This window comes from Anoplopoma fimbria, chromosome 18, assembly GCF_027596085.1.
Source record: "Anoplopoma fimbria isolate UVic2021 breed Golden Eagle Sablefish chromosome 18, Afim_UVic_2022, whole genome shotgun sequence".
In the NCBI taxonomy this organism is placed as follows: Eukaryota; Metazoa; Chordata; class Actinopteri; order Perciformes; family Anoplopomatidae; genus Anoplopoma; species Anoplopoma fimbria.
Window position 1 is genome coordinate 21998417 of NC_072466.1, and position 27676 is coordinate 22026092.

Here is a 27676-nt window from a genome sequence, read left to right on the forward strand (position 1 = left end):
TTATTATTATTATTATTATTATTATTATTTCCTATCTGCAGTGACCTCTATACTTTGAGGGTCACCCAGTTAACCCCTCGGTGAAAACATATATAACCAGTGTTGCTGCCCTGAGTCGAGGGGTTTTTTATTGTGAAGGATTCCACCGGATTCCACCGCGTCCTTATTATTATTATATATATATTTATATATATATCAGACTTGGTGCTGCCGTACTCCAGTGGATGCCAAGAGGACAAGTTGGAAGCTGAACCACGGGAATATCTACATGTTTCTCTCCACCTCCAGCACCGGAGCTGACTTGTACCAGCTCATCCTCCGGACAGAGGGACAGAGATCTGTGGGAATTAACCTCCGATCAGGATGTCTGCTGACCGATGAGCCAACGGTGAGTGATGAACCTTCACTTTACAGTTGTGTTTGTGTTTGTGTGGCTGTGTTGAGGGACTCCAGCTGCGTTTTCCTTCTTTCCCATGTGAATGACCCCCAGTTAAGTACATGATCATGGCTCCCTTAAGAGTGGGACTGTTCTCTTTAATATATATATATATAAGGACCTGTTGATGTTATTAATGAGTGAGCACACCGAAAGGCTCCATACAATCATGCAGGGGTTTTATTATATCAAGTTTCTGTTAGATTTAACAGATAAAATGTTACTGGTGTGATATAGATGTTAATATACCAGCTGGCTCTCTCCTTGGACCAGCCTTTGGAAATGAAGCTGAATGTGTGTGGGCTAGTGATGGGAAAGGTCTGCAGACACTCTAAGGGGTTGACATAAGACATATGCAACATATTTTTTCAGAACAAAACAAATGTTATCATATTTTCATGCTCAGGTGAAAGCTTGTGATTTTATTAATTTTATTTTATTTAATTTTATTTTGACGTTACCTTTTTGTTTGGATTCTCAGAGCCCATGTGTAAAAAAATAAAAAATATATATTCTTTCCCTTTCTGCACATTTTGTAGAATATGATTGAGGTAATAACCCTTCTCTTTGCCACTAACTGTGCTTGCACATTTAATGAGGTACCAACATACTGAATCGGCTTCATATGGAAAACTGTGTTTTCATGAGAGATCTCCCTGTAAACCACATGAATACTGTGTTCATAACAGTTGTGTAAGCTCCCAACACTAAGGGAGCATTTGAACATCCTCTGCGTCTGGCTCTGTTTTGCAGCTGCAGTCTCTCTGACAGCCCGAGCACAGATGAGTGCCTCGTGTCTGTAGTGGACTGTTCAAGATTTATTCAAAAACATGTTTATTATTATTTCAGAAAGCCTAAAGCTATTGTGGTGATTTATCACTGTGAAGTATGCTTTTAAGCTAGGGCTCTGTTTGGGGTTAATATAAGAAAACATGCTACACTTAATTGTCATTAGTCAAAGTTTCTCAGTGTTCCTGAGACGAGTACTATTTATTTTGGGTGATATTTTAGCTGTATTTATTTATTTTTGTGCTTTGTGGTTAGAGATGTAAAAACAGCCGTATATCCCTCTACCTCTACCTACTTATTCACGTCCTCATCGAACCTCAGAGCAAACCTGCACCTTTTAAAGTCATGCTTCAAACAAATCCTCTTCTTCTTCAGCCCTGCAGATGGCTTAGTTGAAGTCTTTTGTTTAAAAAAAGTCAGACTTTTAAAATCTGAAGTGCATCTCTGAGTGACAAAGGATAAAGGTTTTCAAAAAGTGCTGAAGTGCTTGATTTTATACGTAAAATAAATAAAAGTGGTGGGAGAAGTACTCAAAGGAAGAACTTTAAACTGTTTATGAAACAGTCTCAATTAAATCCTGATGCCTCTATGTGACCTACATAAGTAAAACATTTTTTTTCAATCATTGTCGTCGGTGCCAACGGGTCGAATTCCGTGCAAGATAATTGAAAATCATGCAGGTTCACCACAAACTCGTACAGCTCAGACTCCAGGGTCTTGAGCAGAGACCATTACACCATGGACTCCAGACCATACAAAAATACAATAATTGATTTCCTCATCATTTGAACTTTGTGTTTTTATACAGCCGTCAGATAAATGTAGTAGAGTAAAAAGCACAATATTTGCTGTAGTATTGTACAGTAGTATACGACAGAAATACTCAGGTAAAGTACCTCAAGGTTTTTCAGAACTTCAGTAAATGCAATGGCAAAGAAATTTGTCATCATATTTCTGAAGCTCATCACTTAACCTTGAATCTATAAATTGCTTAAAAAGTTATTATTGTTTGAATGCAAATAAGTGTGTGTCCTCTACTCTTGTGATAGAAAAAAATGTCCCATATTCACCTGTAATGTATTCAACATGTATGCCATTTTACAATTCATATCTTCAAAAGCCATAATCTCCACTTCAGTAGCACTAACGTAAACCAAACATTTCATTCCTATCTATATTCTGAAGGTTTTTACAGAGGGGTTTGTTCATATATCATTAAAACATTTTATTAATAAAACATGGACAATTTTTTTTTTTTAATGGCTGTTAACAGTATTTTCTAATGTATGGAGTGATAAAGTAAGATATCCAAAAATCCCCTCTGTAAAAACCTTTGACTCAAATATGTCAACAAAATGAATCAAGAGTTTTGAACCTGGCTTTAGATTTCAACTCAATTTAATTTATTTGTATAGGACAGAATCACAAATTTGCCTCAGAGGGCTTTACCATCTGTTCAGCATAAGACATCCCCTGTCCCTGGACCCTTGCTTCGGGCTGGTTGTTTTTTAATAAAATCTTTTATAATCATTTTATAATATTCTGACTTTATTCTCATTGAATTACAACTTTACTCTCACTAAATTACAACTTTATTCTAATTAAATTACCACTTTATTCTCATTAAATTGGAAATGTATTATCATTAAATTACAAATTTATTATCATTAAATTATAACTTTATTCTTATTAAATGATCACCTTATTCTCGTTATAATACTGATGTTTCTCTCGAAATATCACAACTTCTCCTGAGACAACAGATATGTGTGAATGGTTTGAATGTGCATAACGTTTTGGAACAGGAGAAGAACTCTTCCTTGAACACATGAACTATTAAATTCCAGGGATTTACAAATTCATTGAAATGAGTCAAGGAGAGAATCATGTCTCAGTAGAGATAACATTAAATGAGAAAAGTTGATCTACAGGAGAATAAACATTTGGGATAAATACAGATGCCTGAGAGCCTTACTGAATTATATCCCATAATACATCTGCCGCCTGAATTTAGTGTTTTCCTTCACATAGAAAAATATATTATATTTCCACCATAAATTGGTGCATAAAAAATCACAGAAAAAACGGAAAAAAGGTGTTTAATGCTCAAAATGTACCCGTTTTTAAACATTGATTTTAGAATTTGAATGTCAACGTTCTGAATGAAGCTTTGGGGAACCAACTATTCGGTACAGCCCTACTTGTTAGTAGGATCAGTTAGTTGGTTTTCGTTTTTTCATGGGAGTTACTGATATTGATCAGCATTAAGGACATCACCAGATTTATGCCAAAAATAGACCCTCTAATGGTTTCAAGGCCAAATAATCTGAATTTCTTTTTACCTCTGATAACACCGAGACGGGGACAATGAGACGCTAGATAAAGGGGACGTGTAGGATAAGTTATCGGTGTCATCTGAGGAATCACTGACTTTCTCTTCACAAAATCACTTATCTGGCCTTTTGCATCTGGATACTAATTTGAATTTTCCCCTTTTTTTCCCTCGCATGTGTAAACTCCCAGATGAGGTGTTTATAAATCTCCTGCGTTAATATTCGTCTCACCTGCAAAGAAAGAAAATGCAATTCAGCATCAGCGTCATGCTTTTCATCACCATATCTTATCATTGTTTTTTAAGTGTGTTGTTTCTATATCTTGTATCTATTTACCTTTAAATACATGAAATTCACAGTTTGACCAGGCTTATCAAACTGAGAAAAACTCAAAGGAAGATTTAAAAAATATATATATGTTAAAGACCAAATCCTTTATTGTAGAGTTGCAGTAGTGTAACATGGGAAAATAGTTTATTATTTTCCATGTTCAGTTGTATAACCGTCATGAACTCTGGTGTAAAAAGCTAGAATAACAGCAAGATGTGTATAAAATAGAGTTGCAACGGATCACAAATGTCAAGTTTGTGATTGTATCACGGTTTTGATATTAGTAGAATACTAATAGTAGAATAAAAAGGGAGCAGATATCACTTTTAGAGATGCCTCAATCAGTTTTCTTATGCCACCGATACCAATTCTTGATAAACCATATTGGCCAATTCAGATATTTTTTTTTATTTTCTCATAGCAGCTGGTATACAAGGCTTCAGACCATCTTGTTTTAATGAAAAATAATTTCAACCACCCTGAAGTCATCCTTGCACTTTCATTTTGTCATTTATAGTAGTTATTTGCATCACAAGACGCAATTCAAATGATAAGTAAATAAAAGATTGCGCTTATATAGATAAAACAAAATTGGATTGTCAGTTTTAAGTTTTGTATAATGAGCTAGTGAAAGATACAAGAGAGGGAAATAATAAATGTTAAACCACTTATTTCATAACATTATTACTGTGAAACATCTCAATTGTTTTTATACAAGCTTACCTCAAAAAAATCTGATTATGTGTGATTAAATCATGACAAAGTTATGATATACCCTTGCATTAGGTAGGTAGCATCCCTGTAGCATTATCAGGGATCGACAACTAGCAAGCATTGATGCCCATCTCCCGATCCCATAGTTATGGTCAAATATTGCCAGATATCGATCACACTATGATGTGAAACTGTGTTTTTAATCCGCGGCTCACATGCATGCCGAATGCATGCGGATCACAGATCAACTACTGTCTGTTTCACCACTGGTATAAAGACGTTTTTTCTGTTTCATACTGACCCTTCTGCTGTGTTTCCTGTGTTTGGCGCCGTAGGCTCAGTTCAGCTCTCACCAGAAACACTCAAGACTTCCCCAACCTAGTAAATACAAATTATGCATATAGTCTTGGATGTAGGAAGCGAACTGTATTTCAGGTCCCATCTTTACACACAGAAACCAGATCAATCCTTCCCCCTTTCAAGCCCTGATCTCCAACCACAAAGTGTCTCACTGTGCACTAGATTGTCATGGTATCGACCGGCCCTCCCAAACAGACTAATTAAATCCTCTGTTGCAATACTCTTTCTGAAAGACTTTCTCAACCTTGAGCTGCACACAAACAAAAGGGAAACAAAACCCTCTTCATTTCATTTGACTGTGTTGGGAACATTCGTTCAGAGTGACATTTCCCTTGTTATTAGTGGCCATTAAAATAATTCCTACTCTGTTCAACAGTGTTACGTAACTCCTCCTGCATCAAAGCCTCTTGTGAGATAATGTACCTTTGACCCTCATTGGCTATAATCTACCGATCTGTTTTTAATTTTTAATTTAATCCTGCTAGCAAAAAAAACCCAACATCTGTTCCCTGGAACCGTGTAGATGAAATAAAGTGATAAAACGTGTAATTGACTGCTTGGAAAAATTCAGTGTGGAACCAGCGGAAATTGTTACGCCCCACCCCCGAATATACTACTATGATCGTACTGTTTGTGACCTGATACAATAAATGGGATTACATCTGTGTTATTATCTTTTTTCTCAAGATATAGTCTCTGGTTACATATATATGGATCTGTGTGAAGGAAGTCATCTGTTGTTAAGTGAGGAAGCCCCCCCCCCTTAAATAAAAAGTCAGTACAGCTATACTCTGTTCTGCACGATAAATCTTTTGCCAAGGCTGTAATGACTTTATTACAGAAATCTTGACGAGCACCCGCTGTGTCCCTGTCTTAAATAAGTCTGTTACCGAGCATCAAACAAGCTTGATAGGTTTCAAATCCAGTGACTCTGGAAGAGCCCTACTGCAGTTGCTTCCCTCCGTTGTAATGCAATTCAGATCGTTGTCCTGAAAGGAACGTTGATCCGACCCAAAAGGTTGTATTGTCCTTGATTTCTTCAAAGAGATGACCACGGGACCTGCACCGTGTTTCCCAAACTCATCCCCCAGACATGGATACTAAGCCTGTCAATCGGTATCCAGAGCTACTGCTGTTTCGTCTATAGTCAGGATATCATACATTTCTTTTGGCTACTTACTGGTGCAGATTCCTCAGACACAAGGTTGTCTTTCCTTGAAGTGACATTGCACAGTTCTCAGCAAAACGTTATTGCCCAGGCTTACAAAATTTTGCTGGATCTCCTATGCTGATTTTTCACTTTTGTCTAGGGATGCACCAATCCAATACCAAAATCACATTTCAGTATAATGCGAATCGCAAATTCGCATTATACTGGCTCAAATAGGGGGAATGGGTGAGACTGGGGCTGATCTATTTAATTAAACTCTATGTTTTACGTCTTATTACACCTGCGCGTACTACGTCATGCTTCAGCAGCACTCCGGTAGATCCCCTAGCTTAGGGAAATAACAACAAACATGTCAGGAGTTTCCAGGTATTTCAGGATTGTCACACCAACAAGTATTACTTCTATTTTATGTTTAAAAAGAAATGTCTACAGACATTTTGTTTTACAGAGTCAAAAAAGCAATCAAAAGTCAAGCCTGGTGCCTTACACATAAAATAATGATCCCAGTAGCTTCCAGCTTATTAATTATACATTGGTATTGGATCGCTACTCTGTATAGGCCGATAACCAAAGACCAGGTATCTCTATCAGCGCTGAAAAAGTCAGATCAGTGCATCCCTACTTGAGGCTAGGTTTGCAAAGTTATTTATCAATTGCTGCTACGGGGAGGGATCAATTTACATCAATGCATGCCAGTATGTGTGGTTTTTCAAATATATCCTAAGGGTTAGTGGATATTCCTTAAATTGGCAATGCTAATGCCAGGTCAGACATCAAGAGGCCCTAGGCAAGATTTTCATTGGGGGGCTTCTTTACTGTTTTGTGTATGTGTGAGAGAGAGAACGACAAAACGCACACAAGGAAACATTAAAAATGCTGAGTTAACTTAATTTAAATCCACAAAACATTTACGATGAGATCACATAATCATGTATTTTAAGATTATTGAGATCAAATGAAAACAATAAAGCAGAACTCAACCATTCATTAATTTTTCCTACGTGAAAAAAAAAATCGCTGTAATTGTCATTCATAATTGATTCCCTGAAACTCTACCAGAACAGTGTTGTTGAACAGATGTGGTTATAAAACTAGTACAGCCGTGAACCCAATTTTTTCTTCTGCCAACCAGATATAACAATTAAATTAAGATTTTTATAGAATTACATTTTTGTCATGTTTTACGCAAAGCAGACTATTATGGACACTGAAACAGTACATTACATCAAAGATCACTGTGGACAACGTGTGTTGTATTGTGGTAATGTTCTTCTCTGCCGACAGCCAAAGTTAATTCCATTAAAAACGTCAAGTTATGAACAGCATGTATCGAAGATTTGTGACTTTGCTCTAGTCGTTAAAAAATGCATCCATCCTAATTTATCCATAATCCATAATTATGTCTTATCTATATTTCACATACAGTGCCCGTTAGTTATATTGCTCGGCTCGATCTGCTTCGTGCGACACACCCGTATATCCGCCTTAAACAGACCAGTCGCATATTTTTAGCGGAACAGAGTGGATAAACGCTTCCGCAGGTCGGTTCCTCTGGCGGAATCAGAAGCTGTCCAGAGTGGCCTGCGATCAGCTCTGGCAGAGCAATGTCGATCTTTAATCCATCTGCAGCTGTTACCAGCTCTGGTAATGCATTTCACAGTCTGAGGGCTTTGAAAGCCCGATAAACCTCATCAATACTCTGACAGCATCTTGAAGGTTGGAAAAAAATAGTCGAAGAATAGCAAACCAATGTTACATTACATTTACATTACATTACAGTCATTTAGCAGACGCTTTTATCCAAAGCGACTTACAGGAAGTGTAAGTTGAGTTCTCTTGGAAGGTAATTACTGGATAAGGGAGTTTGCCTATTCCTGATGTACCGCAGAAGTAGTGCCAGAAAAGAAACACCTCCTTTTCATGACTTCCCATTGTGTGTGGGTGGTTACTAAAAAAAAAAGAGAGAGCGATGAATACTTTTCTACAGGCACCAACAATGAGTCAGTGCTCTTCTGGCTGCAGTAATAGCATATGTTTGACAGAAACTGGGCACAGGCTGTTCACTGTGATGGATTACTGAGATACATTTCAAGTCATTGGGGTTCAGGTTTGTTTTTGTTTTTATCCGGTTTATCAGGTAAAGTAAAATGTTCAGCTTATAGTAAAAAAAGAAAAAAAAACTGTCTCTCAGGAGTCAATCAATCAATATCAATATGAGTTTAAGTGTACGCTATATTTAGAATATTTTCACCTCTTTACCTTGACGTCAGACAGCCCTTAACGATGGGGAACTGGATTTGAAAATGAAACTTATCCATGCTTTTCTCAAAACCACAAGACTCCATTGATAAACAGGAATTTTGGCTAACAGAACATGGGAGTAGCTGGTCTACCGCTGCCTTGCTCGGTCAGTTAAATTGTGTTATGTCTGACTTAAGACAATAACACCAACAAAGCGACTAATGGAGGCAGCGGTAGACCAGCTACTCCCATGTCTGTCCTGTGAGGTAAAATGACTGTTGTGTCAAAGGAGTCCGGTTTGAAGAGAGCATAGATAACGGCTTCAGAAAAGACTGTAAAACAGTGAAAATATAATATATAATATAAGTATCTTGTACACTTAAACTAAATGTTTAGCTGCCGCCTCTGGCTCATCATCAGACGTATTCGTACCTGCAGCAGTGTGAATTTGCGACAGTTGCGAGACTTTTTCAATCAAAGATTCATATACATTTGCCAAACAGGCTACCTCCGCTTCTGAAAATTGAAAGGTGTTGCTTTGAGTACGCGTGCAAATAAGTAATTGAAATGATTGTTATGCTGCGTTACTTAACACCCCCCCCCCCCCCCCCCCCCCCAAAAAAAACTTACCTTGTCGTCTCACAGGTCGCATACTGACCTCCTCTGCTGAAGTGTGATTGTATGAGGTGCCAATCAATAGTCAGTGTATAACCTATCGTAGATGGAGTGTGGAGAAGCAAGCATGTGTAATGTAGCAAAGTAATATACTGCTGTGGATTTATTTAGACACCTAAAATAATCCATACCGGCTATGGGTGCGAGTTGTGCAATTGATCTGTTGATCTGAAGATTTAATTTTTTTTGGAAAGGAACACAGGTACCAATTCAAGTCTTTGGGCTGAATCTGAAAACGCCTAACGCTTCGTGCAACACATGCACTAGTGCAATCAGACCTGGATTTTAAATCATAGACTGTAAATTAGAAGTGTCACATATCAATTTTTGGACTGCCATGTTCTTTTTTTTTGCAACGGATAAACACAAGTTACTATATTTGGAATGCGGAGGAGTGACGTAGAGACGCCGTATACAGCTCTGGTAGCGACCTGTCATTCACAGTAAGCCTGCCCTAAAGCATCCCCTGCTTTATGGTCTGTTTGACTCTAAATGGAGCATCATTTACTAAATGAACATCATGCTGTATTGAAGAAGACTTGAAACTAGAGATTGAGAACATAAACGCATGGTTACAATGTTTACTGAGGGAATAAATCAAGTGAGAAGTAGAGTCATTGTCTCCAAGACTTCCATACAATCGGAATTCTTTTTGCAACCGGAGGAGTCGCCCCCTGCTGGTCAGTAGAGAGAATGGCAGTTTTTAGCCACTTCTGCATTGGCTTCTATCGGCAGAGCCAGAGGTTGAAATACAATCAATTCACTCCTTTTTGTCTTTGTATTGATGTTTCCTTTGTAATGTTACAATTAGAAATGCAACTTATGAAGAATATCATAATCTATCGTGCCTACTGTACAGTATTATTATATCCATTTAATACCTGTCAAGAAGGAAAGGGTCGTTCCATCTGCATCCTCTAATTTGATGTTTGGTGTAAAATCCAAAACAGGAGGAAGTGTGTCCTTTGTTGCCTGATTGGAAAACAAAGGATGTGGAGGTCAGGGTGTTGGAAGAGAGTGTAGACTTTCATACGAGAGACTGGAGATCGCACCCTGTCTCAGATCAATAATTAATGTTGTCTTTCCTCCCCAAGCATAAATTCGTCTGACCGCCACCATATATTAATCTTACTGTAGTTGCATGTGAAGATAGTGTAAGAGAATGTCAATTTAAAAGGCTTTCATTCAATGTCATTAGTTTTTTTGCAGAACCATCCAATATCTAATAATGCTCTTAAAGTTATATGGTTGCTTTGTGCACACAAAGATGCTGTATTTTATAAATATCTGTCCTATTAAAGTTTTCTATCCACTCTGCATCAGTGGACTGAGCACGGAGCCTGCCTCTGTAGATTCTAAAAATAATAAAAATAGTATATATTCCCATAAAGCGTTGTAAACAGCTTTTTAAGATTGTTTACTTAATTGCAAAGTTGGTAGTTATGACATACATCTTTATTTTTTAAACTTATTTTAGGCACAGTGCTTGTACAGATCTCTTTGGTTGCGTTGAACAGTTAGCGGGAAAGTACGAGTAAAATGAAATTGACATTATGCCTTGTTTGGTAAGGTTGTCATTTTTCAAAGAATGGAGTACAAAATAATTGAAAATTGCAACTTGCATCAATTCAAATGTTTTTGTATTGCTTTTATTCAATACGTTGTAGCATTAACGTTCCATTCATTTGGGGTTTGTTTTCTGCCTCACAAACACACTGTTAAGACAAGCTAATGTAAGGGAAGCTAACGTCACTGAAAGAATTCATCGATAAAACTGTTATGTGCAGCCCCATCTTACAATTAGTCGATTCATTTTAGGACAAATATATCGTTTAACCTAAAGATTGCTTTTTTATTATCCAGTAAATAATTAACAATTTAATTACCCAAAAAACAAAATCAAAAACTTGTCTCATCAATATATAACGTAGTTATTGTGACGTCACACATTGGTATGTGGACTGCCGTTTTGAAGCCTCGAGTTCGGCAATTTGGCCTTTGCCATCTTGGATTACTGCCATCGCCATGATTCATATTTTACGACCAATAATCGGAAGTGACCATATTTTGAATGCTGAGGAGTGACATAGAGACACCATATATGGCTCTGGTAGCGGTAGCAACCTGTCAATCACAGTAAACCCGCCCTAAAGCATACTCCTCTTTATGAGCATTTGACTCTAAATGGACCATAATTTACTAAATGACCTTCATGCTGTATTGAAGAAGGCTTGAAACTAGCGATTGAGACCATAAACTCCTGTTTACAATGTTTACCGAGGGAATAATTCAAGTCGGAGTAGATTCATTTTCTCATATACTTCTATACAATCAGACTTACTTTTGCAACCCGAGGAGTCGCCCCCTGCTGGTCAGTAGCGAGTATGCAAGTTTTACGACACTTCCGCATAGGCTTTACTCAGCAGAACCGGAGGTTGCCACCTGGGAATAACTGAAACAATTTACAGACACAACAGTCTGTAAAGTTTCTTCAAGCCATTCAACCATGGCCGCCTTACTAAACAGAAAATCTAAATCAGTTAAATATCAACGTAAAATGACGCATGGCATAGCATAGAAGATGTACTCCTGTGATAACCCATTTACAAGAGTTTACAGAAAAACACATTGCTGGTTTTCTGCCCCAAATAATTTAACCCTCTAGTGGATAGCTGGCAAATTATTGTTTTCTTTAAGGGCGGCTGTGGCTCAGTGGAGAGCAGGGTCGTCCTCCAATCAGAGGATCGGCGGTTCGATCCCTGGCTCCGGCAGTCCATGTCGATGTGTCCTTGGGCAAGACACTTAACCCTGAGTTGCTCCCGAAGGCTGTGCCATCGGTGTATGAATGGGTGTGAATGATTAGAGAGACCCTGATGGGCAGGTGGCACCTTGCATGGTCGCTCCTGTCATCAGTGTATGAATGGGTGTGAATGGGTGAATGATTAGTAATGTAAAAGCGCTTTGAGTGGTCGGAAGACTAGAAAAGCGCTATACAAGTACAGTCCATTTACCATTTACCATTTCTCGAGGAATCTGCTTATACCGGTAGCAGCCATTCTTGTGGCGGGCTGCAAGCACGTTATGCAAATCAAGCTATTTCTGGAACTGATGATATAAATTACGACGATGAATTTCCCCAGCAGAAATTGTAAAACAAGATAACTTTATTGTCAGTCAAGCTAACAACATATTACATGATAATATTATTGTCATACAAGCTAACGTTGTATGACAAGCTGGCATTATTGAAAGGCACTTGCGTATTTCAAAGGCAGCAAACAGCCTTACCTTTAAATGTTCCAGGAAAAAAACATTATTAATAATTTCTTACCTTCTCATATAGGTAGAGCCATGCTATAATGCCTTGGCTCATGACTAATAGGTATTTGGGACATGGAGTCATTAGAACTGCCATTTGATCTGGACACGCAGCTTGGGGAGCAAAATTGCACATCATTACATTACATGTATTGTCATTTAGACACTTTTAGCAGACACTTTTATCCAAAGCGACTTACAATAAGTGTATTCAACATAGGTATTCAAGAGAACTAGTGCATCTCCTTTCTTAAACAAGCATCTAAGAGCAAAAACCAGAGCAAAAGTGCAGTGCAGAAACAAACTGACACGAATACAATAAGTGCTAAGTGGAAGGATCAGGGTAGTACTTCTTGAAGAGGTGAGTTTTCAGCCTGCGCCTAAAGATGGGCAGCGACTCTGCTGTCCTGACGTCAGTGGGGAGTTCATTCCACCACTGAGGGGCCAGGACAGAAAAAAGCTGTGACCGGGTGGATCGGCCGCAGGGACCTCTGAGCGACGGGGCAACCAATCGCCCCGAGGCAGCAGAGCCAAGTGGTCGGGCGGGGGTGTAGGGCTTGACCAAGGCCTGGAGATAGGAAGGAGCTGTTCCTTTCACTGCCCTGTAGGCTAGCACCAGAGTCTTAAACGGGATGCGAGCTCTTACAGGGAGCCAGTGTAGAGAACGGAGAAGGGAAGTTGTGTGAGAGAACTTGGGGCGAGTGAACACCAGACGTGCTGCAGCTTTCTGGACAAGCTCCAGAGGTCTGATGGCCGACGCCGGGGCTCCAGCAAGTAGTGAGTTGCAGTAGTCCAGGCGGGAGATGACCAGAGCCTGTAGAGCACCTGCGCCGTCTCCTCAGTGAGGAAGGGGAGAATCCTCCTGATGTTGTAGAGGAGGAATCTGCAGGAGCGTGTGACATCAGAGAGCAATCTATTTGAATGTATTTCTCTACACATGTAATGAATGTCACTTTGGTCCCATTGCTGCTGTCAGCAGCTTCATTACTTCAAGCTGATTCCTGTACTATTGGGTAATCATATCACTATTTCTATAATGCATCATGACTTTTCACTGATATTTTATCGTCTAATTTGTTGTTATATTTGTAGAGTTACGCTGAACATGTTTTCATGCCTTGGCTCCATTCACTTGATTACCACCAGGATATGATTGAATTGGTGACTGTAAACTTTGAAGACAGTGTTCTTAATTGATTTAAGTTTATATTTTATTGGTGAGAGTGCAGAGATGTTAGAGAGAGTGACAGCAGAGAAGTATGCATGCATATAACCCCATTATAAAAAAAAGAGAAGAAATGTTCGTTTTGCAAAAGTTTGTGACAGGGATAGTAATCTGAATAGTACTTCATTGCAAGTATCTATACCATTTCTATACCTTCAATAGTTCAATTCCAGTTAGTAACAGGACTTTTCCCCTCATGGTACATCCATGCCTGCCTGTATTATGCAATACCTCGTCTTCCTCCTTTCTTGAATTTGGGGGTTATCATTATGTATGCTTGTTACTTTGAGGTTACCTTTTATTTAAAGAAACAATCGACTGCTATACAACTCAGGCAAAAGCCAAATTTAGTGTGCAAAATCACTTCTGACAATCAGGTGTGTTAAAAAAGTATCTTTTATCAATTCAGAAGCAGGAAGGCTTGACCATGAACTGATCTGAAATATAAACCTAACCTATAAACTAAACAATATTTTGTGTAATGATTTGAGTTCAGAATTCTTATTTTATAATAAAAATATAAAAAATAATACTTTTTCAGAAAAATGTTTTTAATTCTTATGGCATTTTCCCCAATAACACTTTTATTTCATGTCACTTTCTATCTCATATTGTCACGACAGTGGTGGTGTCACTGCCCTCTCAAGCTAATTGAATTGCTGCTACCAGATTGAAACAGTAAGCTCCTGTTAGCTACAGCAACAACAGTGAAAGAGTTATTCTGTATCAATGAACTATCTGCTGCTCCTCTAAATACAAGCAATAGACTGACAGAAACCAACACCTCCTTTTCTTTTAGCTTAAAAAGGCTGAAAAGCGAAGCCACTGCAGAAAACTTTCCAATGAAAAACCAAGTCTTGTTGTATAAAGTCTATGAGAAAATGGCCCTGCTTCTCAGTTGATTTAAACAAGAGTTTATGGTCTCAGTCGCTACTTTAAAGTCTTCTTCAATACAGCATAATGTTCATTTAGTAAATTATGGAGCCATTTAGAGTAAAAGAGACCACAAATCAGAGTGTGCTTTAGAGCAAGCTGCTACCACAGTGTTGTCCGGTCTTGGAATCTGTAACTTTAACACTTTCACAGTGTGTTTCAGTTCATACATTTAATTGTAACATTTGTTTCATCAAAATATGCCTTATTAAGAGCTTGGTAGTATCTGTTTTTTACTTTCCACTATCTTCTGTCACTTTTGGTTGCAAAAAACACAAGATGGTGGTTGTCTAAATGCCGAACTCAAGGCTTCAAAACCAATAGGTGACATCACAGTGACTACATCAACTTCACAGTCGATACCAGGACCCTAAAACGAAGTAGTTAAATGGAATTCTGCCATCATCAATTTTATTATTTACACCTGGTTTTCCTACTGTGACATGTCAAAATGTCTTTTTTGAAAAAAACATATAATAGGCTTCCTTTTTGTATTTCTTGAACCTGCATAACTTACACTTACCTAAACCTGAGAACATGTCCTCACCGTAGACTGTCAAAACAGATGGACGATGCATATCAATTTCCCGCCCATACACCCCTTCGAACCAATCCCTTGCCAAGCACGGTCACATCTTGTTAGCAAGAGAGAAAAGCAGGGTATTTGACGTGTAGTTACAGTTTTTTAGTTTTGCCGTATCCCCTCGGCTAACATGGTTTATGCCCTTTTCTGCAGCTTGCCATGTTTTGGCTTCACTTTCACTTCTCCCTGGATTGAATGTAACTTATTTTCTTTTGAATCATTGATTGAGATTTTTGAATGAATCTTTGAATGTCTGTTGTCATATTTTATGACTGATTTTATGAATTTTATGAAGGTTTCCGGGGGCAACCCCTGAAATCAATTGGCCACCCCATCATCCTCAACTATGATCTGCCAGCCAGACCTTTGTACTGTGACGGTATTATTAAATGTTCTTTGTTTTCGTTTCTATGTAGCCCAAGCCTACTTCTGGAGGTGCAATTTCTTTTTGAGGAACAACAGAAAGTATGGAAGCTTTATGTTACATTTGTGTAGTGCCACTCTGGTGTGTTGTGATTGGGGGGTCTATGTATCTTTTGAATTACAATATTAAACACATGAATGTAAGAAACCATCATATATTGTAATAGAGATATGGGTAGTGGAAACAGAAGTGTGCAGGCACACGTATATCTGTGACCCTTGGGACACCCCAATCAAATAAGTCTGGACACTGTTTATCTGACGCCTGTGTGTGTGTGTGTGTGTGTGTGTGTGTGTGTGTGTGTGTGTGTGTGTGTGTGTGTGTGTGTGTGTGTGTGTGTGTGTGTGTGTGTGTGTGTGTGTGTGTGTGTGTGTGTGTGTGTGTGTGTGTGAACAGTTTTCAATTTTAAGGAAGCAACTCCATGTCTCACCCTTTTCTTCCACTTCACAGGACATCCCCCACTGATGGAGAACGAGACGTGGCCACACCCTTCATACATCCCCCATTATCTCCTCCGTGGGGACCCTTTCGCCTCCAGACTCTCCAAAGAGGCGGATATCATTGCCGCCTTTTACATCTGTATCATCGGTCAGTCTGATTGCATAGATTGCTTTTCTCTTGATAAATGTTTTTATTTCACTAAAAGTGATGTTGATCGTGCTGCAATCAGGCTTCATGATAATGTGTTGGAACATAAACATATCACTGCGAGGCAATAAGGCCAAAGGCAAGATGAAAATAACAGACTTTGGCGTGCAATGACTGTTTGAAGTGGCTCTTTGTATGTTGATAGCAGAAAAAAATCTATAATTGTATCAGTCCAATGAGGGGCTTGGCATTTGGGCAAGTAGCCGTGAGGTTTTACTTGCCCGATAGCCAAGCTTACTTGAAAAAAAAATGGAGAAAGAAAACGAATAAAACAAACAGGAACATATTGACAAAGGAGCAAAAAGATAAAATAATAATTCTAAATGTTATCCTTTTACTTTGTTGTTGTTACAAACAGGGGTTATTTGCATAAAAACGCACAATTCAAATTATTAGGAATCTAATTAGGAATCTGGGCATTAGTAGTGTTAATTGTATATTACAGGCTGTTTTGCAAATGGCAGGACTCTGTAGGAAGCATACAATGGCTTGTAGAGAAAATAGGAAATTGCGCAACACCATGTACGTGTGATGTTTGAAATGAAAATGAATACAGCATGTCATTTGGCACAAGGTGTTCATACAGAGACAATACATTGATGCAGAGCAAAAGGCTACACAAAGGTCAGGTATGGGAGATTGGGAGTGAACTGGTAACCGAGGGGTTACAACACATGCCATAGAAATATGTCATCAACATCTGACACATTTTACTGTTTGTATGTTAAATTGCATCAACAATTAGCTCCACATTGGTCAGTGTGGAGTTTGTTTTCGTACTGCTGAAGCGGTCAATGTTGCATCACAACTGTTGAAAAAAGTGAATTCAATTTAGGTTCTATCTTTATTTTGGATGGAGATACATACAAATGATGTGCAGTTGCATAGCACTATTATCTGTGACATTACTTTTAGTAAATTTGAGCAAACAAATGATGCATTCCAGAGCAGAAATTAAGTTATTTAAGAGCACATGTTAGTAATAACAGCAAATCAAATTATTGACAATTCTCCTGCATTAAAGACCTTCTGGAGTTGGCCTCAGGTAGGCAGGAGTTCTAAGGGGGTCATTGTTGAGACAACGGTTCTCAAATAAGTTGAGAACCAAAAGTTGCTGCATTCCCTTTTAATATAAATCATGACCACATTTCATTGAGGCTTTTGTTAACAGGAATGGGGAGGAATGCGTTCTATTTGTAAATGCAGTTAGAAGGGATTTATTGCTAATTGGGTTTTTCTCTAAGCAAGAAAATAGAAGCAAAACAACCCAAACCTTGAGGTGAAATATAGCAGAGTGGGACACAGTTGAGTTTTGTGAGTGAGTGCTGCTGTGTTTAACCTGTGTACACTGTTAGAGGTGATTACAATTAAATATACTTGAGAGGACAGCATCAGCCCAGGGCCACTCACATGCATTTTGTTTTCTTTTTTTATAATATGTTATTTAATCACACAAAAAAAGTTACAACGACAAAGAAACTTAAAAAGATATACAGCTCACGTTGAAAGACAGAACCTTAATAAAAAGGCTATCGCCACGAAAAAAAAAAAAAATCTAAACAGAGATAAATACAATGTCATAAAAAATGCATATGGCTAAGAACAGCAGAACTGGGCATCACAGTATGGACTTCAGCTAACAAACTGTAGCGTTAAGGACTCTGCACAGCGGGGTTGTGATGAAATATACGTCACGTAAAATGCAAAATACTGACCTGCGACTATTTTCCATCGAAACTATTTATACCAGAAGCATGCAAATTTTAAACAGTTGCAGAACTTTTTCAATAAAAGACTAGAATTGATTTTGCACAGGCAGAAGACCAACTACCGGGATCCCACTGACCCAGAGCAGTCTGTCTGAGCTTAACTGTATAGCCTAAGCTAGTGTAAGATGCTTTCTTTTGTTTTCTTTAAGCAAAATGCTCTGAGTGAATTTGAGTTCCCTCTGGTAAGCAGTTGTTGATGTCTATGGCTTTTATTGTGAAAGGTAAGAACAGAAGGAGCAGAGCTGGTCTGCGCTGCCTTTGTCAATGTACAAAGAAGTTTTAGAGTTTGCAGTTTTGGTTCAAACTACTGCGCCTCCGAGTTGTTGTCAATTTTTGCTTACCTTTTGAATTTGTCAACTTGGTTGATGCCTTTATTTTGCGGTGCAAACGCTCAGAAAATTGAATCTCACTCCAATAAAAGATTAAGTTGCTTTTTTAATTCGTAATATTTGCATTTTGTGAAATTATTCATTACAAATACAACAGTTTGAATAAAAGATATTGGAAAAAAAGTGTCCAAAAGCCTCAAAGACGTCCAATAATTTCGATCCTAGCACTCTCAAATGTGTCACGGAAACCATGTTTGTTGCTTCGAAGCCTCTTACATAAACTGTTAGTTTGTTCATACTTTTCATGCTATTGTTGCTCTCTCTTTGATATTTGTGGTTGCAACAAGCCAATGAACAGGACTGCTTTTAAAAAGGTCGGATTTGGAGTCAGAAGTTAATAATAAGCTGGTGTGTTGGTGTAATGGATGGTTTGCTGAACTGGCCTGCTGGGTACAGTCCCAACACCCCTGGACCAGAGCTTCTTTATGAAGTGACACGCCTCATTGGAAAGGACCAGAAACAGGGGTAAAACAACAAAGACCTACAAAATGACTACAACGCTATGTAAGTGACTACAAAGTGACTCAAAATGGCCTAAAATTAACAGTTTATTATTTTTCCTACATATCTACATGGTCATTACATTTATATAAATAATGGGCTGCTATAGAAGCAACATTTAGTTAGATTTAAAATATAAATAAAATCTAATCCCCTTCTGAAGTTATTTTTTTGTAGATAATATATTAAAAAGCAATTATTAAGTAATGAAAAAGAACTAATGAGAGTATTGATTAAAAACCAGAGAAGTAATATTGATAAAATCCTAACAATACCATCCCTGCTTGCAGTTGTGTTTGGTCATACTGTTGTGATTGCTTTCATTAATAGCTTGGGATGATTTTCTATTTCATTTTAGGATGAGTAGAATTACAAAGGATCTTAACTCATGGTGCCCGTCCAAGCCTTCAACTTCATCCTGCCGTCTTCCTCAGCAGATGGAGTTTGCTCAGTGCGTCTTTAATCTCGATGCGATTATAAACACCTTTTATTGCACTGGAGCTTCTCTGGCAGTTTTTAAATCTAAGCGCTGTTGCAGTTTTACAGATATTATTTAAAAGTATGATTTCATCCGCTCAATAAGTCCCACACACGCACACAACAAAGAAAACATCAAAGGACTGAACATTTTCAATTTATGTCTTGTTCTGTGTGAACAGATCCCACACAAACACATGGTGGTGAATTTTATACATTAAATATAAGCAATCATAGGCTCATGTAATTTCTTCCTTCAGTGTTAGTGAGCGCCTGGCTTCTTTTGTTCCCCTTTATCCCTGGTGTGAATAGCTTTGTCACCTTTACTTACGCTCTCCTCCGTCTCTCTGTCGGGATGGGAATTTATTCAATACCGTTCATCCAATCAGCGTGAAAAACAACCACAATCGTATTATTCGGACAAATTCTGCATATGTAATGTGGTAAATGAAACGACTGCAGCATTCAACCGTAGCAGCCTTGCATTTCATAAATCTCCTGGCAACCCTAGCTGGTGCCTGCTCGGGGACACGGGAAATAATTTGCTTGAAACATTAAGCCTCGATATAGCAGCAGGGCTACAACAATAGAGAGGTTGTGTGGGTTTACAGGTCGGCTCAGTCCAGCGTTTCTATCGCTAAAGGTCAAATCCAGCAGACACCCATCATCCTCCTGATTATAAGCCAATATGGCACACAGCTAAGCAGATGGCCAGGTTGGCGTCAAGGAGCTTTCCTAACCCTAAGCAGCAGCAACAGGACAAGTAAAATGCAGTGGATTATATCAGGAGATTAATGTCATGGATGTCTGAGGATCATCTGATTATAACCACTGTTGTTCCCGCTATGGTGTGCCAAGCTTCAACCTCTTTAAAACACAATGGTTGATATCAAATATAAAAAATAGAGCATTAAATATGAGGAACAAAACAGATGGACAGAGGAAGATATGAGAGTCATGATATATTTAAGGGGGTATGCAATTCATTTTCCCCTTGTGTTTTCTTACTTTTTAAAGAATCAATTTCCTACATGGCTCAATGTGTGAATGCTCCAAGAGCCCAATCTCGGCTGAGAGCCACTGTCTCTGTTAGGAGGAAGTGATCAGACTGAAACCCCTAACGCAAAACTCCAGAGACCGCGAGCTGGTGCTCATGAAGAATTTATTAAGGAGTCGTTAATGTGAAAGGTGGGCAAAGTGCAGGGACAGAGCTGTGAGCCGGAGGGTAGAGCAGATCTAGGCGGCAAAGCCAGCAGGGAAGCCAGGCAGAGTGAGTCCAAAAATCCCAGAGGAGGTCTGTTGGTTCAGAGTGTGATCCGGGAGACAAAAGAAGGGGAACGGATGCAGGATTCCTGTCAAGACCGTCAGTAGCTGAGTTTACAATCTGACAGCGTGGTAGCGTTGATTGACGATGATAAGCTGCACTCCCCAACACCTGCACACCTGATCCCTCTACTGCCATAACGCACGCCCACACACAGACAAACAGAGAGAGAGAGAGAGAGAGAGAGTGGGAGACGAAGAGAAGCTCCTGACTAGGATGAAGCAAAGGGTATGACGATTACTTTTCCTGACGCAGTGCATCATATGAGTGCATGGGAATTATGAGACGCACAGTGTGCCCATTGTGCCATTCAGTGATTTAATTTACCATTTTATTTCTCGTGCCCTTAATAAATAATGTGAATGAATCAGGTTTATTCAGCAGTGAAAAAAAGATATGTGCGCTGATCAAACGGGGGGGAAAGGAAAGCAGCTGACAGGACAGTGGGTTTATGAGTGTAAGCTTAATGCTTAACCCCGAGCCAATACAAACATTATTTTGGATAGAAAAACTGGGGTGTAAGGAAATGAGAAGTGATGTATTTTTGCCAATTTCTGTTGCTGAGCTTCTCAGTGATTGGTCAGATTGTCGTATTGATAGTGCTGTTGCACGGATGCTGTCAGATAAGAGAATGTACTCTCAAACTCCAAAACTCCCTTCCACATATACTGTCCCTGTCCACCACAAGCTTCTTTCCCTGTTTCGCTCCTCTCTTGCTTTATCTGCAACTCCCTCTTGGCTGGTGTGCCTGCATGTGTCCTCTGACCTCTGCAGCTCATCCAGAATGCAGCAGCCCTGCTGGTCTTCAACCTACCCAAGTTCTCCTACACTACCCCTCTCCTCCACAAACCTGAACTGGCTCCCAGGGGCTGCTCCAATCCGATTAAAGACACTGGTACTTGCCTATCGAAGGCAGGTCTTCACAGCACATTAAGGACATGGTCAAACCATATACCCTAACCCTTGCTACTCCTTCACTACAAACGGGCCCAGCGCCCGCTCTGCAAAATCTTGACTGTTTGCTTTCCTTGCTCCACAATGGTAGAGTGAATTCCCCAGTAACATCAGGACAGCAGACACTCTACACATCCTCTATTGCAGACTGAAAACTCATCTAAGTAAGTAAAGAATATTGATGGGACCTGGGATAAACGACTTGTTAAACATATTTTGAGTTGCTTATAGGGACTCTATAGCCCCTCCCTGAGCTCAAGAACTCAAACTGGCTGAACAGAGAATGGGAACAGCCATAATACTTACCCTTTTTATCTTTGTCTTCTCTGTAAACAAAGGTGAGTCAAGGGCTTTGGGGGGTTTGTCAACAGTTTTTGACATTGACGCATTCACAAAAGGAGTTTATTCTTAGATCTACAGTTTAGCTGACCGTACAGGGCAGGAAGGTAAAATGTTATAACACTCCCAACAATAGATTTGTACACTAGTTCTGAAATTTGCTGACCTCTCACAGAGGCCACGTTTTCTCAGAAGATTAAGTTCCTGTAAAAAAACTATGTTTTTTGAGAGAAGCTCACCTTGGGAGTCCCTAGGTGTACAGAGGCATTTAACATGTTGGCCATCATGTTAAATGCCTCTGTACAGCTATCTGTGGATCTGTGTCCAGAGGTTGTTTTGTATCGCACATAATTAATTTGATTGTCTGGGCCACATTGAATTCTAGCTTGCTAATGCGACGCCATGTTTAAACGGCCTTTTAGTGCAGGCCAGCTACGCAGCTTCACCCAGTGTCTCATATTTCTGTAAAAGGCTAACTAAGGCATATATATCTTGTTTCTTATTGAGCATACCTTTATTGGTAAAAGGAGAGAATGGTGGAGGGGTAAGAACACAGCCATTTTATTAATTTACTTGTGCGCATGAGTTGAACAAAATGTAACCAGCATCTACAGTTTTGAACCCATAACATCATGTTGCTCATCACAGCTGTACATCCACCTGTAGGCTTTTATAAATAGAAATGTGAAGCTCCAGACAGAATTTGCTCTGTGGTTATTTTATAACAGTCTGATGCTGGTTGCACAAAATGGAACCAGGGGATCTGCTGCACTTAAATGTGGCTTAACAGCGGGCAACATCCATGCAGTTCAGAGACTTCAGCGGGGTGCGCTGTGCCGGCTCTCTCTGTACACTTATCTCATGCAAATTAACCAAAACATGGATTGTTTTTAACAAAAATGAAATGGAATGAAGACATCTTTAAGGCTTTCAGTACTGTCCTTTGCTCTTCTTTCAATGAAGAAATCCTCTCCAGTTCTGATAGAACTGATGCTAATTCAGCATCTACGCTGAACTCTTCGGGAGCAGCCGTTGTTGTTAGAGCAAACACACCTGAACCCCGGCCGTGGCTGCCTGCAGCTCCTCACATGACGCTGATTGGTCCAAAACCACTGTTGTTCAGAAAGAAAACAAGTATTTGAGGCTGAAGAAGATGGATTTTTTTCATGTGATTTGTCAACCATGCGATTTTTGCCCCATCTTGTTTCACAAGTATCCAGTTGCCGTATGTAGGCTGCTGGACACCAGGTTAATCAGAGTGGCAGTTAATTATTTGTAAATTCGTTGTTTGCGTTAAAACAAACCAATAAAGAGCTTGAAGGTACAGAGTTCTCTGTGAGTTTGGTAATGCAAATAACCCAGTCCTCATTAAAAATAATCTTTTGATTTATTATTTGTCGTCAACCATGGTCTCCTTCCCAACTCTGCAAATACAAAATTTTGGTCAGTGTCCAACGTACAAGATACAAAGAAAAAAATGCACCCTATCGCAATAAATTGTTACGCACTATAAATAGTTGCTTGTTTTCTACGGAGTAGCATAGGACAACTCAACATACTTTATTTTCAAAGCACAATTTTCCCTTCGATTGTTGAAGAACAAGACAAGCCCCGTCCTGGTTCACTGTGTTAGCCCACATAAGACATATTGTGTTCATTCTGCTGATATACACTTTGGGTCAATGTTAACTGAAAATGCCATATGTTTGTCTCTTAACTCTGCTGCATTATTGTCTCACCGTCACGCATAATCAACTTAACTATTAAATCAAGTCTTATTGATGAAACTAAATTAACACATAGAAGGCCATGAATATCAATGTAGTTGTCATCGAGAGTATCAGGCCATTAGATGCTGGGAATGCAGAATGGGGGTTGGGTAGAGGAATTCATATAACCATGATGTCATATTTTCTCCTTCACCCTCTTTTTTTCCTACCTCATTACGGCTTAATTAAAGTTTGCACTTTTTCTCATTAACATATACAATGTAGTGCATTGTCCACTGTTAAGTGAGGATTTAATGGGTGTAGACTGCCTGATGTGGATGGTCTAGCTAAATGGTCTTTACTTGTCATGTTTCATTTACAGTATTTCAATAGTTACAAAACAAGAATAGCTGTTCCTCCTCCAGGTTTGTTTGCATTTCAAAAGGGAACTCTTCTAGCAAAATGAAACATTTTAGTACAGTTTTAATTATTACGTGTCAAAATTGCTGGAGATTTTTTCTTCCCTGTGGCTTTATTGAGACGGCGCTGTTTAGCACTATTGCCTCACAGCAAGAGGGCTGGGACTCCAGACCATGAGTGGCAGAAACCTTGAATCACTGCTGACTGAAATTTGCTGGGGTGAAAAACACAGGAATTAAAAAAAGAAAGAAAATAAATTTGGCGTATCAATAAAATGATGTGCCTCACTGAGAGGTGTAGGTGTAATTAATGAAATCTGCCACTTTGCATTGTGGGAGTTTTATTTTTTATTCATTCAGCGCCAGGAATGATCCTGAATTCAAGTCGATACATCGATGGGAAAGATTTCCATGCTTAGAAATGATAAGTTTTCAGACCTTTTGAATCAATTTCCACACATTGCTGTCTATATTCCAAGTAGCTTTATAGCCCAGAGTAAGCTGAACCTCTTATCCCACACTTCTCCACTTTTTTGAATAATTGGCTGTGATCTATACTATCAACACCTTTTGCAGGTCAATATAAATATAAACAGAATACTCTTCATTTCATCATTTCCATTACCGCATAAGTAGTAGTTTTCTTTTTTCCTAAATGTGTACTGTTGTTCAGTAAATTATGTTTAAAAACCAGTTTTAAGCCCTCCGTGTTTCTGTGAATCTGATATCTTCAAAAGGGTCATCTCATTCATCTTAATGGTGGTGAGTTGAGATTTAACCACTAGCCAGAGCATTGCAAGCAGCAGTCATGCTAATAAAAAGGTAGCAAATCAATCAAATGAGCAAAAGCCCTGAAGCTTTACATACCAGTAGTGAAATCCTTCTTATTTAATTCTCAAATTGACAGGTGTGTTAGATGCCTGGCTGTGCTGCAATAGTAATTCCTCTCTTGCTAACACCAGAAAGTAGCTTAATGTGTTACAGTAATGGAGATAGAAGCTCCAACGACCCTGTCCAGGTCTGTGTAAATTGAATATCCACGTAAAAGTGAAGCCAATGCTGAAGTGCCTTAAACCTGTAAATTCTTTCTAATGGCCATCAGGGGGCGACTCCTTTGGTTGCAAATAAAGTCTGATTGTATAAAAGTCTATGAGAAAATGGGCGGGGCTACCTTGTGATTGAAAGGTCTCTACCACGGTGTTGTCCATACTTTTGTCTTACAACTTTAACCATTTCACAGTGTGTTTTCACTTCACCAATGTTAATTGTAGCCTTGGTCACCCAAAAAAATGACCATATCTTATTCAGCTTCCGGTTGTATTTAAGTCCACCCTCTCGTGTCACTTCTGGTTGAGTTAAAAAAAAGATGGCGAAGAGCAAAATCCAAGATGGGGAACTACCAAATAACAAACCTTAGGCTTCAAAACGTCAGTACACAAACCAATGGTCCACTTCTTATGTACCGTCTATGGACGCACTACATGGGTTCTCATGCTGATTAACTATGCGCTGATATGTATATATATAATTCATCATCAGGTGAAACCTCTGCAGTGAACACTACTGTGCTGTCACTGGAGTTAGCGGTGCGCCACACACTCTACCTCCCCCAGTCATCTTCACCACCGCAGATGGCTGTCTTATTGATAGCTGTCCTCTGCTCCTCTGTGCTTTGTTTCGCTCCAAAGATAACACAAACAAGTTTGCTCAAATATTGGAGGGACAATTCCCTACGGTACCAAATGCAGACCTACAACCTAGAGTCATCGTGCAGTCGATTTATTGGTACCATTTCTCTTCTCGTGAGTGGCATTGTGTGGGATGGATTCATAACATCAGGATTATGCACACTCTTTCTCTCTGTCCTCTAAAATAACTGGCCCGTCTTTTAACTGAACTTAACGGCTTTTCTTTCATGTCTTTTGATATCCTTGATAACCTGTTTTGTATGGTGTTCTCGCATATCTCCTTTATCTTTCCAAACTATCAATCAATTTTAGAATAAAGCGCATACATATAAGCAAGCCTTTACAGCCTCCCTCTAAAACGTCTGTTTATTGGGTGTCTGAAGCCTCATAGGAAGCTTTTACAGTGTGTCTTTTAAAGAAAATATTAATTAGCAGATGTAGGTTATACCAATTATGTGGAACAATAAAATGCACCTGTGTCTGCAGGGTAGCTAATGTACACTGTAAGGCTTTAGTCTCTTCTTGTGTTATAGTGGCTTTTTCTTTAATCTGAGAATGTTCCTCGAACCAAGCATTATTTACATTATGGTTATTAATGATATTTTTCCATCACCATGCCTTTTCTTTTCATCTTTGCTGTTTTTTCAGCATGAAGATTTGCCCCTCAGGCGGTTACTTTAGTTAAATTGGTTTCTTGATTAAATGCATCTGCGGTAAGAGTATGTGCCTGTGTTGTTCACTGTCTTCTTTGCATTACTTATTTACTAAAGTGCATTGCCTTGTAACAACACATTATGTAATGTAGTACATTTTCACTTCATAATGTAACATTTTGTGATTAAATGCTGCATTTGATGATAATGACCCTGGACACAATATGTAAGAGTGCCAAGGGTTGTTCTTTTTTGATACATTTTTTTCCTTCATTTATAAAAATCATTATAGCATTATAACGACATTATTTTTATGCATTCTGGCATGAGTCGTACTGATTCATTTAAAAAAGACATAATTAGTTAATTAGATTTGTGAAATCCACACAAACTACTTCAAACTACATCAAGATGAAGACATCTATTTTGGTTGATTGTTACAAAATGCATGTGTTTTTACATTTATATTAAAAAATAACTTTAAATAACTTAAAATATTGCTGTAAAGCTGTTTTTCATCAAGGGCAGCAGATTATTTCCAAATGCCGCTGTTATGACGTTATGATGTGAAAATGTATTACATTTTTTGTCAAGCTCACATAATGCAATGTTGTTATATAATGTGTTGTTAGGGTGCTTATTTGTATAACTCCCACAGTTATCAAATATGCATATGGGTACAAAGTTGAGGGCCTGATATTGGGAATCCAGTAGAAGTATGACAGAGTCAAAGGAACGGATGTTAACTTCTCACTTTGCCACCTACAGCAGACTTGGACAACCCCATTCAAGTACCCATAATGCATTCAGATTTATGTAGAGACATTTGTGACTGGTGTAAGCGCAAATGGTTAAACTCTCTCTCTCTCTCTCTCTCCCTCTCTTTTACAGGAATCCTGTCTGCAACAGGCAACGGCTATGTCATTTATATGACCATCAAACGCAAGACCAAGTTGAAGCCTCCTGAGATCATGACTGTTAATCTAGCCGTCTTCGACTTTGGCATATCAGGTAGTGGCTTCTGTGTGAAGAATAAATGTGAGAAAGAATGACGGAGACGTATAAGATCATTTGGCATTGAAAAGAAACCCCATAAGTAATAGAAGTACAACATATCACATTGGCTTGGTTCAGCCCAGCGGCCAGGAAAAAATGTGGTTTCTGCACAACTCGGATACGTTGAATGTCCCCGTGCGTGCATTCGATCAGCGCCAGTGACGTAGAATGTAGATTGTTACCTGGTATCATGATAAGTATAACAAGCGATAGAGTCC

General features: G+C 38.9%; 1 protein-coding gene across 1 annotated transcript in view; it reads left to right on the plus strand.

Moving 5' to 3' along the window:
• The first annotated feature begins 234 nt into the window (after nucleotides 1-234).
• Nucleotides 235-27676, plus strand: part of opn5 (opsin 5) — a 40482-nt gene continuing 13040 nt past the window's right edge. Inside the window, exons 1-3 of the mRNA XM_054618933.1 lie at nucleotides 235-388; nucleotides 15983-16120; nucleotides 27294-27413. Coding sequence (XP_054474908.1) covers nucleotides 15997-16120; nucleotides 27294-27413 — 244 coding nt within the window. The 5' untranslated portion in view covers nucleotides 235-388; nucleotides 15983-15996. The remainder of the gene's footprint in view (nucleotides 389-15982; nucleotides 16121-27293; nucleotides 27414-27676) is intronic.